The sequence below is a fragment of the Carlito syrichta genome, unplaced genomic scaffold (genome assembly GCF_000164805.1).
Source record: "Carlito syrichta isolate Samal-C Ts95f unplaced genomic scaffold, Tarsius_syrichta-2.0.1 Scaffold182362, whole genome shotgun sequence".
Classification (NCBI taxonomy): domain Eukaryota; kingdom Metazoa; phylum Chordata; class Mammalia; order Primates; family Tarsiidae; genus Carlito; species Carlito syrichta.
The window spans coordinates 130,991-146,845 of NW_007126458.1; the positions used below are offsets into that span (position 1 = coordinate 130,991).

The window sequence follows — 15,855 nt, forward strand, 5'->3', positions numbered from 1 at the left end:
GGAAGGAAGGAAAGAAAGAAAGAAAGAAAGAAAGAAAGAAAGAAAGAAAGAAAGAAAGAAAGAAAGAAAGAAAGAAAGAAAGAAAGAAAGAAACTTGTTTTATAGCCTGGTATACCTTGGTGGATGTGCCCTTTTCCCTTGAAAAGAATGTTTAAATTAAACTGTTACTCAAATCTTCTATATCATCAGTGAATGTATTTAAATCTAGTTCTAACAAATATTCAGAGAGGAGTCTTAAAATCTCCTACTATGATTTTGAAATTGTCTATTTATTCCTTTAATCCTTTCCACTTATCCTCATATGTGTTGAAGTTCTATTATTATACGTATAGCCATTTATAATCACTTTGTCTTCCTGACTAATTCTTCCTTTTATAACTATGAAATTTCCTTTCTCTGTTTCTGGTAATACTCTTTCGCCTGAAGTCTGTTTTATCTGATATTGACATGGCTAGTCCAGCTTTTTTATGCATACTGTCTGTTTGTTATATCTTTTTTCCATTTACTTACTTTCAAGAAATCTGAGTCTTTATATATAAAGTGTGTCTCTTGCAGACAATATTTAATTGAATATTGCTTTTTAAAATTCTTTCTGATTATCTCTCTTGTTTGAGCACATCAACTATCAAAATTTAATGTAACTATTGATGTGGCTGGATTTAGCTGTACCATTTTATTATTTGTTTTTCTGCTTGTCCCTCTACTTTTTGTTCCACTATTCCCCTTTAATTGCCTTCTTTAGAATATTTGGTATTTTTTACCATTTCACTTTTTACTCCTTGGGTTTTCTTAGTTACACCTCTTTATGCTTTTATTTAATAGTTGTTTGAGGAATTACCATATAATCATTAACCATGAGCCGTCTACTTATAGTTAATACCGGGGATGCCAAAAAAACACGTACTTATTTTAAGTGATATTACCTATGTATTACTTTTAATTCACATAATCAGAAGTGTCTGGATGCTGATGGTAACCACTCTGAGTACCTCTTGTAATTGCAGAAGTCAACTGTGACTTGTACTCATCTATTACTATCAGTTTATATTGAAGATGACAATTTTAATACAGTTCTTTCCTTTCTTGAAATGTATATACATTTTTGGCACCGTCTATTTTATACCATTGCATGCAGAGTATAGAACCTTTTCAGTATGATATAGCTGGTATCTGTAGTGCATCTATGTGCCTTAAGAGCGTCACAAGACAATTTTATAATTTTTCTCAAAAGATATGTATATTTAAAATTAAAAAGAAAAAGAGAAACCTTTAATATTTATTCAGATAGTTACCATTTCTGGTACTTTTTATTCATTCCTGTATATCCAGGTTCTCTTCTGGCATCATTTTCCTTCAGCTTGATGAATTTGCTTATGCATTTCTTGTAGTGAAGTCTGCTGGCAAGAAATTATTTTTATATTTTCTTGCCCTGAAAATATAGTTATTTCACCTTCATTCCTAGAGGACATTTTATCTTCTGGGTTGAAAGGGTTTTGTTTGTTTGTTTGTTTTTGTTTGTTTTTCTTCTAGCTTCTATGGTTTCTGAAGAGAAGTCTGTGGTTATTTAAACTAACATTTTCCTTTATACGGTGTGTCGTCTTTACCCACCTGTTTTTAAGATTTTATCTTTATCTTTGGTTTTCAGCTGTTGGATTGTTATTTTCTAAGTGTGGTTTTCTGTGAATATGTAATATTTGAAGTGTGCTGAACTAATTTTTTTTTTTTTTTTTTTGGGTTGGAGTCTCACTCTCCCGCCCAGGTTGGAGTGCAGTGCCATGCTTACGGCCACCCCAGCATCGACCTGCTGTGCTCTGGCAATCCTTCTGCCTTTGTTGAACTCTTGAAGTCTGTAAATGTATTTATTTTACCAAATTTGGAGAGTTTTGGCCATTATTTCCTCTTAGACTCTCCTTGTTGGACTAATTACCTGATGTGAGACTTTTAGATATTGTCACACTGGTACCTGAGGATCTGTTCATTTTCTTCACCATTTTTCTCTCTCTTCTTTAGTTTGATCTATCTACAAATTTACTGAATCATTCCCTTGCTATTCTTCTATGAGGCCCATTCGATTATTCTTTATTTCAGATAGTGTTCTGCTAAGTTTTAATCTTTCCACTTGGTTTCTTTTTATGCTTTCTATTTTGCTGCTGTAATGTTCTATCTTTTCATTTATTTCAAATATGCTTTCTTTTTTTTTCATTGAACATAGTTGAAAATAACTACTTTAAAGTTTTTTCTCAGGTTTTAACATCTGACTCATCTCAGGGCTGACATCTGTTTATTTTCTTTTCCATTTAGAATGAGTTACATTTCCCTAATGTGTGTGTGTGTGCATGTGTATGTGTGTGTGTGTTTGTGTGTGTGTAGAGCAATCTTAGATTGTATTCTGGACATCATGAATCTTATGTTATATAAACTCTGGTTTTTGTTATAGTCCTCTGGAAAACATGTCTTTTTCTTTAAAAATCTTAGCAGATGATTAACTCAGGTAGATTGAAACTTTAGGTTCTCTCTTGCCTTTGTATACAGAGGTTGAGACCTCAATTTATTTTTGAATCTTTGCTATGCTGCTGTGAGTATGTTCCATAGAAACACCATTAAGGTATGATCCTGAAACTTACAGGTTCATGTACAGCTCTTTCTTCAGCTCTCTTTCCTGCATGGTTTCCCCATAACTCTCTGGTTGTCAGCCATGGCTGTCTGACTACTTTTCTGTGATACCTCTGACCAGAAAGATAAGCATTTTTTAAATTGAAGTTTTAGGCCTGTCATCTGCCACTTTATAAACTATAGGCCATGCCCAGGTCAAAACTTCCTCCAAAATGGGAAACTCAACCCCATGTAAGACACTTCTCCAAGTTTGAACTCCCTCTACAATCTGCCTGGTTTTGTTTACTATTTGGAATCCTCAGATAGTTCTTTTTTATAATTCATTCAGAGTTTACAGTTTCTATTAGTGGGAAGATTGGTCTGAAGTAGGGCTTAAACAATGAAACTCTCATATCATTTTCATTTAACCACAGATAAAACAATTAAGTCCTCTTTGTGGTCCATTGCCACTCTGGAGTCTTCTGAAGCTTATTCAGTGAAGCACCATCTAGCAACCAAAATTAATTAAAAGCAATTCAAACAATATTTGTCTCTTCCAAAGAAGGCTGATGAGAATCCAATTAAACCCATAGCAATACTTTTTTAAATAGTCTTTGTTCATTGTTCTAACTTTCAGTTATCTCATGCCTGCATTTGCTCTGAAGTCTCACTCTGAAATACCAAATAAACTGGAAATTCAACCCACATAGCCTTTTCACTCTTGCTCCTCATCCCTTCGTTCTAACTTTCTCTTCATAAAAACAGTTATTGTTTTTCCTTTTCAATGCAAGTTGATAAAACTAATTTTCTCTGCAAAATTGTGCTGTTTGCATCCTTATTCTGAGCAGCTTACAATTAGGAACCAAGATGGCAAACTCAGTGTCTCCCTGGGAAAATGGAATACCAATGAGGAGGAGGCCAAATGTCCAAAAATAGAATATGTTTGGTAGGGAGGGGCAATAGGAAGGAGGACATTGCAAATACTGCTCTCATGATTTAATAAGTCAATACTATTTAATTTTTACTATTATATGTGTATGATATATTATCTATTTACCCTGTGGATATATAATGTATGGAATTTATATTTATTCATAACATAGCATATAATTTGGACAATTTTATAATGTTTTAATTTTTCTGAGCAAAGCATAACTTCAACAGCCCTTCTTTGAATTCCCAGAAGAATTCCAGAGTCTCATAATACCATTTACCAATGTCATTATATGTGCCATACACCTGCTAAGAAACGTGCATACATTGTTTTATCGAACTTCATTACAACTCTCAAGGTAGGCATTGTTTTCATTTACAAATGAGGAAACTGAGGGTCAGAAAGGTTAAGCAACTTGCTCAGAGTTACACACCTATTAAGAAGATGGAAATGAGATTTGAACCTAGGTGAGACTCTGTCTCCCTTTTTGATGTCATAAGCTGCCACCCAAGCAGAATTTGACGACATGGAAAAGATATAGCAGGGAGTGTGGTGCTGTGAAAATAACATTTCAAAGAGAAGGCAAATATTCAATGCTAATTTGGGGTGAAATTGCCGCAAAAACTCTGCAACCCCTGCAACTTTTCTTTTCCGTCTTTCTCTGTGTCTACAACAGAAATAAAAATGCACTTCACAATAATCTTCAAAATTGTTTTAGAAATAAAATGAGAAGAGCTATGAACCATTGATGAAAATATAAGTGATTATAATCATATTTAGCCCAACTCACAAACTAAAACTTCCTTTTCTAAGTTTTACAGTTACGACTTCAACAGAGAAGGACCCAGGAACAACTGGCTAACCAAGGCATTATACCACGTGAGTACCTGCATCTCTTACTTGTTGAAATACAACCATAGGACCGTGCCACTTGGGAGCTGGAAAGTGCCTCAGAGGTCATTTCGTCTAAGCCAATGTATTGGGTCTCCCAAGATCCTCATAGAATGATTTGTCAGCAGAAACCCCAGACCTGGAATACTTTGCCCCAACTGCTACCTACACACCTGCAAAAGTTTTCTTTTAATGATACTGGTATTGCCTAAAATTCTAATATGGTAGGTTAATTCTTAGGGGAAAAAACAATTCCCTATGAGCATCTCCCACCATTTTACTTTTACAATTGAATATAATCACTATTCTTTCCAGAAGCATCAATCACAAAATCACCTCCTCAGTTCCAGTTCTGTTTGGAATATTTGAGTTCATGAGTAACTGAATATTGTCAAGCATTTCCTTTCTTAAGTAACAGTATCAGTTTAACATAAATGATATAACATTAAATCACTGGCCGCAATCTGGAAAAAACTTCCTTCCCAACAAAATTTAAAAGTCAAGATCCATAATGACTCATAGAAATCCAGGTTTCTGTACAGTGCTATCATGACAATTACTTGAGAGTTTAGTTCACAACAGGTGGAAGTTTGCCCTCGATAAATTGTCTTATAATTAGTGATATGAGATACCTATGATCCATGGCCTAAAAGATGTTAAGTATAGTCTGTACTTCAGAGCTAAAACAGAGCTAAGAAATGTTCAGGCTTTTTCTTTTATAATTCAAAAGTAACTCTTCATTAATGGCTAAGCCCTAAAAACAGTAAACAGTAGGTGATTTTAACAATGGAACAAACTTTTTAGAGATTTTCTAAGTACAACAGAAACAACTCATTCTGAAATTTCAAAGCTGTTTAAGCAGCATTTATAACTATGATGAGTAACCAAAAGAGCAAGTCTACATGTGCCCTGTCTCATCTTGGTCAACCCTTCCTTGGAGAAAGAAACCAAAGTTCTGCAGATGTCAGGTCAGGTAAATATAATTTTACTCAAAGCTGGTCATCTATGCCCTCCCTGATGCTTCTTTCTCCTTAATTCTGGAAAGACAAATGGAGCAGATGGACCCAGGACCTTTCAGTCAGCCCAAGTTTTACACAACTGATTTCAAGTTTGACCCATGTGTTTAAATACGCTGAGCCTTGGTCAAAAAGCTGGCATTTGGATGAAAAAAAGCAGTTTGTAGGAGTACATAAGATTAAATCTGAGAATCAGTAGAAATACCCAATGAAGATAGTAATTAACACTATAATACATTTTTAAATAACACCTCTCATGTAGGTTGTATAAATCAAATGTTCATTTGTATAGTCAAGTCTATGGAAATAATAATATTTTGTTCTCTGGGATTTCCAGAATCAAATAGCACAGATGTCAACAAAATGCCGTTTAACAGAAATTTTGCATTTGTTTTTCATTGCATCATTAAGATAATTTCCAGGGGGAGAAAAAGTCCTACAAATAATGAAAGGATCTTTGTTTTTAATTCAGCAAAATGATAAAGGTTTTACTAGTCTTTGGCTACCTCCTCTCAACCAGCCTTTCCTAGAGTGCAGATTCTAGTGTAGGAGAGTGTCTAAGCTGCATCAGGTGTCTCTCTGGGACAGAACCCTTTCTACTTAGCTCTTTTCAGAAAGGTAGACCCAGGGCGAATCTCTTCCCCTGCTGGTGGTTAGCCTCTTCAATCCAATCAGAGGTTAAATGTGTAGTCTACACAGTGCAGAGTAGCGTGTTTCTGCAGGCACCTAAGGATATATGTGTAAATGCAAGTGATCAGGAGAAGGAAAGAGAAGCCAAGAGTCTTGGGGTCTTGTCAATTCAATCTGATCGACAAATTTTATTATACATCACGCTACGTTCAAGTACAGTTCCAGGCATGATAGGAATGACAATAATGAGCAAGACTGGTCCTTTGGAAAGATTCAAGATATTAGAGAAAGGGTGATAAAAAGCACACATAAGTATAATTCAATGTAAAACTCATTACATTCCACAAGAAAAGTTTTTTATTTCTTCATTCTATCATGCAACTTTTTGAAACAGAAGGAAAGAAGAAAAGACAAAGGAAGGAGGGAGAATGGAAGGAAGAAAAGTTAGTAGTCCTCAAATGTGACTGAATTCTGTGATTTTTAAATTATATTATTGGTAAATGAAGTTTATATTATGCACTATATATGCATATATGTATGCATATATACACACACTGGTTAAAACAGTGTCATGGGCCTCTGCCCCATTTACTAGGTCTCTTCTCATTTCTTCCAGAAGCCCTCTGATAATTCTCTCTCGAGTATTGGTTCTCTTTAAAACAGAGCTTGAAAATCCCTGACCTATCACAATCCACTTTTGTCTTTAGTGTCCATGAAACTGAGGTTGAGGAGGCCTAAGAAAGTATTCAAATATCCCAAAGCCAGATCTAATGTGGTCCCATTTCCTGTAGTTTTGATTTAAATACATGCAAGTTAAAATTATTCATAAAGTTTGAAACAATTGCAATCCTCCACAAAACTGTCAAATTTGTCATAAATTGCCAAAATTTCCAAGCTGATGACCAAGTGAACGGTTAATTGTCCTGAGATTATTATCATATAGCAATGCTATTTTTTTTTTTTTTTTTGAGTTGGAGTCTCACTCTGCCCAGAGAGGAGTGCAGTGGCACGCTTCCGGCCACCGCAGCTTCGACCTGCTGCGCTCCGGCGATCCTTCTGCCTCAGCCTTTCAAGTAGCTGGAACTACAGGAGCGCGCTACCATACCTGGCTAATTTTTTTATTTTATTGTAGAGATGAGGCCTCGCCAAGTTGCCCAGGAGGGTCTCGAACCCGCGGGCTCAGGCAATTCACTCACCTAAGCCTCCCAAAGCTCGGGATTACAGGCTGAGTCACCGAGCCCGGCTAGCAATGCTATTTTTAACTGGCAAACATAAGCACCCTGCCATCAATTAGTTTTGAGTTTTACATTGGGTTGTCTTCATGCCTTATTCATTGAGAAAAATGCAATCCCCTCCAATCGTGGCAGAGTTGATGCCAGCACCTATGTCTCCTGATCCCTGCCTAGGCCCCATTTCTCAAATGTTCAAAATGAATCACTTGACCTTTAAAAACATATATGTTGCTATCATAAAGCATACATTTTTGTGGTCAAAAAATTCGGTGGGAATTTGGAAAATTTTTAAAAATAATAATCTATGAAAATGCCAAGGATAAATCAATGATTTTAATGAATTGATTTCAGGTTCTACACCATAATCTATGCCTCACCATGATGAACATTGAGTGAAAAAATTCCACTGACTTAGCTATATGGCAGATTGCAATTCAATTGCACTCCAAAATGATGTTCAAATTACAAGGTTTCTTCCCTACTGAGGCTAATGAGCTGAATGATGTGCAATTTTTAGTTGACTAATGCAACTAGTCTAAATGGATTGATATTTTCTTCTCTTTTTCTGGGCATGCATCTTTCAGGTTTTGATGTTGCTGCTGAGTAACAAACAGTCCATAGCAACGAGCAATAAATTGTTTTTTATAATCCCCCTGAATCACTTCTCTTAAGCATTTACTTTGTTCTTATTTGTGTGCATTATGAGTTTAGGATTTTCCCTGAAGGGCTTTGAATTTCTTTCTTTCTTTCTTTCTTTTTTGAGTTGGAGTCTCACTCTGTTGCCCAGGCTGGAGTGCAGTGACACACTCATGGTCACCGCAACCTCTACCTGCTGTGCTTTGGTGATCCTTCCACCTCAACCTTCCAAGTAGCGGGAACTACAGGCACACGCTACAATGCCCAGCTTATCTTTTTATTTATTGTAGAGATGAGGTCTTGCCAAGTTGCCCAGGCTGGCCTCAAGCCCCCGAGCTCAGGCAATCCTCTCGCCTTGGCCTCCCAAAGTGCTGTGATTACAAGCTAAGCCACCATGCCCAGTGACTTTGAATGAATTCAAAGACACATCTCTGACTTTTAGTCAAAATGGTCAGTGTTCTGTGGCCAGCACAGAAGCCTTAAAAAAACTTTAAATAGTGGGCAAAGAATTCCATTGTTTGGACTTATCTCCAAAATCCTACCTCTAAATCTCAAAATGAAAATTTTGAATTGCCCACTTTATCACCATCAACTAGGATTCAAAGGGAATGGCTACACTATTCTTCCCTTTGAGGGTCAGGGCTGCAAGAAGACAACAAGGTCCTCTACGTTTTCATGGCTTTAAGACAGAGTCAACCTTTCCCCTAGACCTACTAGGTCTGTTCATCATTTCTTATGCAAATTTTCTCTACTACAGTTCTTTTTCTTGGGTATCACTCTCCTGGGCAAAGTCTTAAATGACTCCATTTTATTCCAAACACTTCAGAAGCCTTAGTATAGAAGGATGACTAGTTGTGAGGATTAGACTCAATAAAATGGTTACAAAGCACTTCAGCAAATATCTATCAATCATCTGCTATGTGAAAGACTCTGGGGAACATACATAGAGGAATCAGACACGATTTTTTTCTTTTGAATTGTTCACAGTCTAGAAGGGGCCCCAAGTCATCCTCATTTAATTGTCCCCATTAACAATTTTGTACAACTTCATGCCACTGCACAAGAGTGCGTGTCTAGGAAGACTGAAGGAAAAATCACCTTTTCTTTCCCTCTTCCTCTATTACTGAAGTGAGCCTATAAAGCCAGGGAAGAGAAAAGAGATGGTTTAACTCATTCTACTGGTATACAGAGGTCAAAATTAGAGAGCTAAAATGAATTTTCGAGGACATGGAGCCCAAAGAGGCTACTTCTTGCCCCCAGAGTCTCAGAGAAAGTTGCCGCTGGTCAGAATGAAATGTCTAGGCAGCCTGATTCCACAATCTGATCAATGTAAATGAATTTAAAGATACAATGAGCTGTCTATGAATGGTGCTGCCTTTATTTTTTTTGCAGACTAATCCAAGCTACAGCAGCCACATACTTACTGCAAAACCTTGGTAAATCCCTGAATTCTGTGATACTTCTGAATAGCAAGAAGAATGACCGGGGCAATTCCTGCACCCACCCCACATGGTTTCACGATAGTTTTGAGAAGTTGACTGGACAAAGTCTCTTTTCTTTTTCTCAGCGCATTCATTTGACTTGGCTTTTCCCTACAGCACCCTGCCACACACTGTCGGCTGTTTGAGCAGTACACGGCACAGGGAAATTAATCTGTCTGCCTCTTCCCTTCTTTCTAACATCTCAGATTCAGAGATAGGAAAAAGTGCTCTGGATATTCATGCCAATTCCATTTGGGTCAAAAATCCTACCTTCTTTCTTTTCCCTTGTCTCTCCTTTAATTTTCCAATTCCCCATTTCTTAAAAGCTAGAAAACCAGTAATTGCAGGCATACTTTGAATTTGCCTTTGTACCTGCCTTCTAAGAAATTCCAAAGTATTCACATATATTGCCTCAAATCCTCCAATTATGCAAGCCAGATCTTAAACATTACAAAGCTACATTTGGAAAATACACTGTTTTTAGAACCTTAAGACTATTGTTGAAATACTGAATGAGCAACATATTACTATCCTAAAAAGAAAATAAAATTTCCAAAGCATTATCACTATACATAGCGTGTATCCCATTTGCTCAAAAGAAAAGTGCTCGTGATCTGATTTGTCTTTAAAAGCGAGGCAGAGAGAAGACAAGCATAACTAGGCCCATTTTATAGGTGGGAAACTGAGAGCACAGGAAAACTATCAGACTTGTTCAAAGTTATAACAAAAATAGATGACAGAACAAGGACAGAGTTCTCAAGTTTTTAATCACCTGGGACTTCTTTTATTAAACCTATCACTACCAGAGAACTTCTGTTTGAAATAATTCTGCCTTCCCCTCAAAAAACCCTACATACATTGATTATTAACCCATGAATCTTTATAATAATTAGTTCACCTAGGTTTTTTAATTAATTATATATAACTTTACCAATCAGTGCTTTTTTGTGGGAACAACCATAACTAAACCAAATTGCTATGGTTCCAGGCAGCAGCAATGTAAAGTGACCATTTCATTAACCTAAGCATCTCTGGGCAGAAATAGCCATTTTCTTCAGCTTTTTCAAATACTAAAAATCATTCCTGGAAATCCATTGCTCCCCTTTTGAAGTTCAGGTCCCCAAGGACCCTAGATCAGGACCCACTAGCCTTATAAACTTCATTGCAGTAGTTGTCAAACTTGTGCATCAGAATCACCAGGAGGGTTTGTTAAAACACAGATTCTTGGTTCCTACCTGCAGGGTTTCTGATTCTGTATATCTGCATTGGGCTCAAGAATTGGAATTTCTTTCTTATTTATTTATGAGTTGAAGTCTCACTCTGATGCCCAGGCTGGAGTACAGTGGCATGATCATGACGATCACAGCTCACAACAGCCTCGACCTCCTGGGCTTAGGCAATCCTTCTATCTCATCATCTGGAGTAGAAATGTACCACTAAGTCTGGTTAGTTTGGGGATTCTTTTTGTAGAGACGAGGTGTCACTATATTGCCCAGGTTGGTCTCGAACTCCTGGGCTCAAGTAATCCACTCACCTCAGGCTTCTAAAGTACTGGGATTACATGGTTGAGCCATTTCACCTGACCAAGAACTGGAATTTTTAACAAGTTTCCAATTGATGCTGAAGATGCTGGCCCAGGGCCCACACTTCGAAAACACTATAGTAGTTGCTCCCCTAAGTCTCTGATGCTTTGATTCTCCCTCTCGATCCTCCTAGTAGCAATGGAGCTGGATTCTCTCTGACCTGGGCAGTGAGCAGTCCCTTTGAGAGATATCAGACCCTACAGGGCACAGCCCTGCACAAGGCACAGCTCTGCCTCTGCTCCCAGAGTGGCCAGGCACCCTACCCTGTGTTAACAGTCAGACCCCTGCCTTCACTGAGTTGTCAGTAGCCCCTCAGCCTGTTTTCTCCTCTGTCTGGGATCCTGTTCGAGCTGTGAGGTTAGAGAGGAGAGCAGAGGACTGCAAGAGGCCTGTTCTTATCTCAAAATCTTTTTCTAAGCTCTAAGTAAGCAAATGTTTATACGTACAGCTGACCCAAATTAGCCGGAGATTTGGGGACAGAAATAGGAATAGCCTGCAAGGAAACTCTGAGGCGAGAACACGAATTCTCTTGTGAGGAGCGATTAATCTTCCTCCAGGGGGACCGAGTTAGATGTGTGGCTGACTGAATTTACAACAGCATTTTAATCTGAAATTACATGGACTTGTTTTTTTAATTTAGAAATTCAAATTCCTTTTCGATCTTAAATGTCAAAGTCCTTTAAATACAAATTTTGCCATTTGATACTCTCAGGGCTGGCAGCAAAAGTGGTTTTTTAAGTGTTTTCCAAAAAGTCAACTGGAGGGAGGGGGGGTGGGCATCATGGCTTTTGCTGGCCCTCAAGGGAGGTGGCTAAAACCCACAATTTCTGGAGTCATAGAGAAGGCAAGCTTCAACCCCAGGGCCATTGCAGGGTAATTTTCCATGGTGTGACCTCAAGCTGGTGTCTACTATAACACCTCTTAAGCCATGAGAAGAGCATGTGGTAAAATGCAGTGTGTGGACTGCATTGGTTTTCTTCCCAAGTCCTTGCTAAATGGACATGGCTTCTCCCACCCTATGGTAGAAGGTTCCAGAAGACCTTAGTCCTCCTGGCATTAGAGAAGTGGACTGGGTGAATCATTTCACAGGGGAATTATTAACACCAGGAAGAGATGAACTAGAGTTCTACAAAGCTGATATACAAAAAAAGCAATGTTTCTTAAAACAATTAATAAGCTCTGCTAGTAAGGATCAAAGCACCTCAGGGACAAGAGAAACAGATAAACTCCTCAGAAGTCCCAAGTCCAATTAAAACCAATTGTGTTGGGAAGGTAAGAGAGACCTCAAGATATATTCATACTGTTGCCTTTGGGGAGCTTCATGAGTAAAAGAATATGTTACTCTTTTTAACCACTTAATAAGGTCTCACTAAGATCAATTTCTTTTCTAGATTATGTAAGTAATTAAACTATATCAATATAAAATATCTAACTAAATGACTACCAGGGACTAGGACAGAGCTAAAGATCTATTGGTTCAGATTGTATAGATTTGTAAGAGCCCACTGGACTTCAAGCAGACTTTGTATCATTTGGTTGCTTGGGGGGAAAGGAGTTGCTTTTTCAGAGCTCCCTCAACATAAACTCCAGCTGTGATTAAATGCAGGAAAAGGCAAGCCTCCTTATTAAGAATGGTGACCAGACCCAAATCAGAGAAAAAGTATGAGCAACACAGGAGAGCCGCTCATTTATTTCTCACAATCACTGAGTAGAAAGAAACAGTGGGGAAAAGGTCATCTAAAATGGCAGTTTTGTAGAGAATCCCATTTTGAAAATGAAAAGAAATCAAAGATACTTGAAAAATCAGCTTCCAGAGTGGTAGAAAATGTGATATTCAAGCAACATATTCATTTTTTTTCTTCGTGTAAGCGGGGAAGCCTCTTAATCTCTGGTCAAAGTGAGAAGTGGTGTGCCTGTCAACTATATTTGGCACAAGGCAACCAGCGGGGACTGTTCTGCATGTTTTTTTGGGCAACACTGTCAATGTTAGGATGAGGCAGAGAGGTTTATAAAGAGCTCTTTATAAAGAGCATGTCTTATTAACTTCCCAAACAGCATCCTAAATAGAGGGTAATGTGGCCGACCACCATTATGGTGGCCATCAGCAGACCATGTCCTCTTGTTGTCCAGCAAGCCCTGCTGAAAACTGTGTTCAGATTTAGCATGGTCTTAAGAGCTGAATGAGGTATACACACACACACACACACACACACATTGATCTGGCCACACACACACACACACACACACACACACACACACACACACACACACACACTGATCTGGCCTAACTTTTGTGTTGACCAAGATTTGGAAAAATATTTTATTGTTTGCAGTTTAAGAGTGGATAGCTGATAGAGTAATGTTAGAACTCTGAATCAGATGATCCATCAACTTGTCTGGACTTCTGATTCAGGAAAAATAAATCTATGCAATTCTTTAACTACTGATCCACCTCATCACTTATTATGAAAAGTGCTTATTGGACTCTGATTGAGATTTTTTTCCAGAGGACCAGGAAAATCAATGCAAAATGTAGAAATTTTAGAATGATGTTCTGCTTCTCTGTTCAGTCAAAGGAGTTTACTAAATCACCATGAAGAAGAGCTATGAAATAGTGATGAGGAGGATTTATTGGAAAGAGCGAAGGCTGCTATTTGGTCCAGGCTGTTCACAGCTGTTGTGTGTTATGCGACCAGTGCCTGTGTCTACTGGCTGTTAATATTTTGAATATCACAACTTAAAAGACGTTAGGGTTGTCAGAGAATCTATGCTCGTAACCCTAACTATGCGATCCTGGGCAAGTCGATCTATTTCTGTAGATCTCAGTTTCCCCATTCTGTTCAGTGTTGCAGTTAGACTTCCCTATCTCCAAGGTCCCTTCCAGCCCTCAAAGTCTGATTCTCTGCTTTTCACTCAACACCCTTGGCTGCATGTTCCTGACCTACCAGCCACATACTTTGTCCAAAGGACAGCCCCTTCCTAGAATATGCCACCCATCCCCCAACATATACAGGTCACAGCCATTCCCCCAGCCTTTTGCACTTAAAGACAAAGCAAAGTCAAAGAGGGTATTAGTTATCCCAGTCTACTCCTCTCCCACAAACCCCAGAATGCTACTCCTGTTCCCAGTTTTCCAGTAGCCACTCTACTTCCTCAGGAACTTGGAATGCCCTGCCTCCGTCACTTCTCTCCCTGTTGCACACTCTGCCTCTGCTGCTCCCCTTGTTTGAGGCCTCAGTTCCACCTTCCTCTGTCTCTGATGGCTTCAGGGCAGATGGCGTCCTTCAGGCCTGCCTCTTTCATTGCTTGTGGCCTAATAAAGGCGATCACCTCCAAACTGTGCATAGCTCAGCAAGCACACAGCAAACCCCACGATACTGACCAATGCCCTTAGCCTAACCTCTGCTCATGTTTTTGTCTTTCTGTTTCAGCACTGAAAAGCCCAACTGAATTCCATGAACAAAGAAAAACTTTGGATAGTGACAAGGTAATTTCTGCAAACTGCCTTTTCAGAACTTTGACTATAGATTATAGATCTCTAAATGCTAAACTTTAGCTGATAGATGAAGAATTTCTGCAACAAACTCAATTGATTTGTCGGTTCCCTGGCCCCAAATCATATAGAATCTTACTCCGAGTAACTGAAAACTGGAAAAATAGGATCAACTATATTAGCTTTGAAACTGCTATTTTTTAGCCTTTTTTTTTAGAAAAAGTTCCCAATCTTTCTAATGTTGAAAGATATTACAGCAAGGATGAGTTAAAGGTCAAGAAGATTTATAAAAGGGAATAAAGTTGGTTTGCAAGCTGTTACCCTTTATTACTTTTCTTTCTTAGCAACAATCAGATTTGTTAAAATCCAACTCATGGTAAGGTGGGTCTGTGGATACAGAGCTTGCTTGTAGCTTCTTAAAGGAAAAGGAATTCTGTTCATCTCTCTTCTTTTTAACATTTAAGGAAGAAATTTGGCATGTATTCTGCACCTTCAAAACAAATTTCTTCAACCTGAATTTATCAATAATATAAATACTATTTAGCAAGCATCAACACTATGAGTGGGAGGGGAAGACAAAGGGGGTGTCTGTCTGCTGGGATTTCTTTGCCTTAGAATTCAAGCCTTGCAACGTGTCTGTGGGTAGAGAGAAAGAGCAGGGATCTACAACTCTTGAAAGCAGCTCATGAGTGACTCTGACTCCTACTACCTAGGGAATAACAAAGAGCAGTAGTCTGCCTTTTATCAGAACTGGAGTGATCCCCAGACCCCTCCTAAGGCCCCAGAAGAGATTCACTATAGTGAGATAAAACCCAGATCTAGAAATCAGGTTCCTGGAGTCCCATGTTAACCCTTCCACAGCCTACAGCAGCTCCACATTAAGATAATAAGACTCAGTAAAGGACTTATCTCTAAATGCCCTCCCAACTCACGGTGGGCCTAGATCTGCAGGCTTTATATTTCCACAGGTCTAAAAGAGAAATCAGGTGATCTAGAAATCAGAGTCCTGGGATTCCATATTGACCCTTCCGCAGCCTACAGACAGTTCCACAAGAAGATGATAAGACTCAGTAAAGGACCTATCTCTAATTGCCCTCCCAACTCATGGTGGGCCTAAATCTGCAGGCTTTATATTTCCACATGTCTGAAAGAGAAATCAGGCGAATAGCAGGAAAGGAACATATGTTGTCATGTTGTATTAGATGGATTTAGGCAATGTTTTATTTTTGACCTTGGTTAATTTTGTGACTATCTTAAGAAGGAGTGGAATAGGATTGATTATAAGAGTCTTAGTATTATAATGATTATATTAATATTTTATTAACATGTACCTATCTGCCTGGCCATGGAAGGCCTTTAAGCTTATA

The 15,855-nt window shown here is 38.3% G+C and overlaps 1 protein-coding gene across 2 annotated transcripts in view; it reads left to right on the plus strand.

Annotated features, from left to right (window-relative positions):
- Positions 1-15,855, plus strand: part of MYOCD (myocardin) — a 103,370-nt gene that overhangs the window by 36,794 nt on the left and 50,721 nt on the right. For both annotated transcript variants that reach the window (XM_008051512.1, XM_008051513.1), the window contains exons 2-3: positions 4,340-4,405; positions 14,427-14,482. In XM_008051512.1, coding sequence (XP_008049703.1) covers positions 4,340-4,405; positions 14,427-14,482 — 122 coding nt within the window. The remainder of the gene's footprint in view (positions 1-4,339; positions 4,406-14,426; positions 14,483-15,855) is intronic.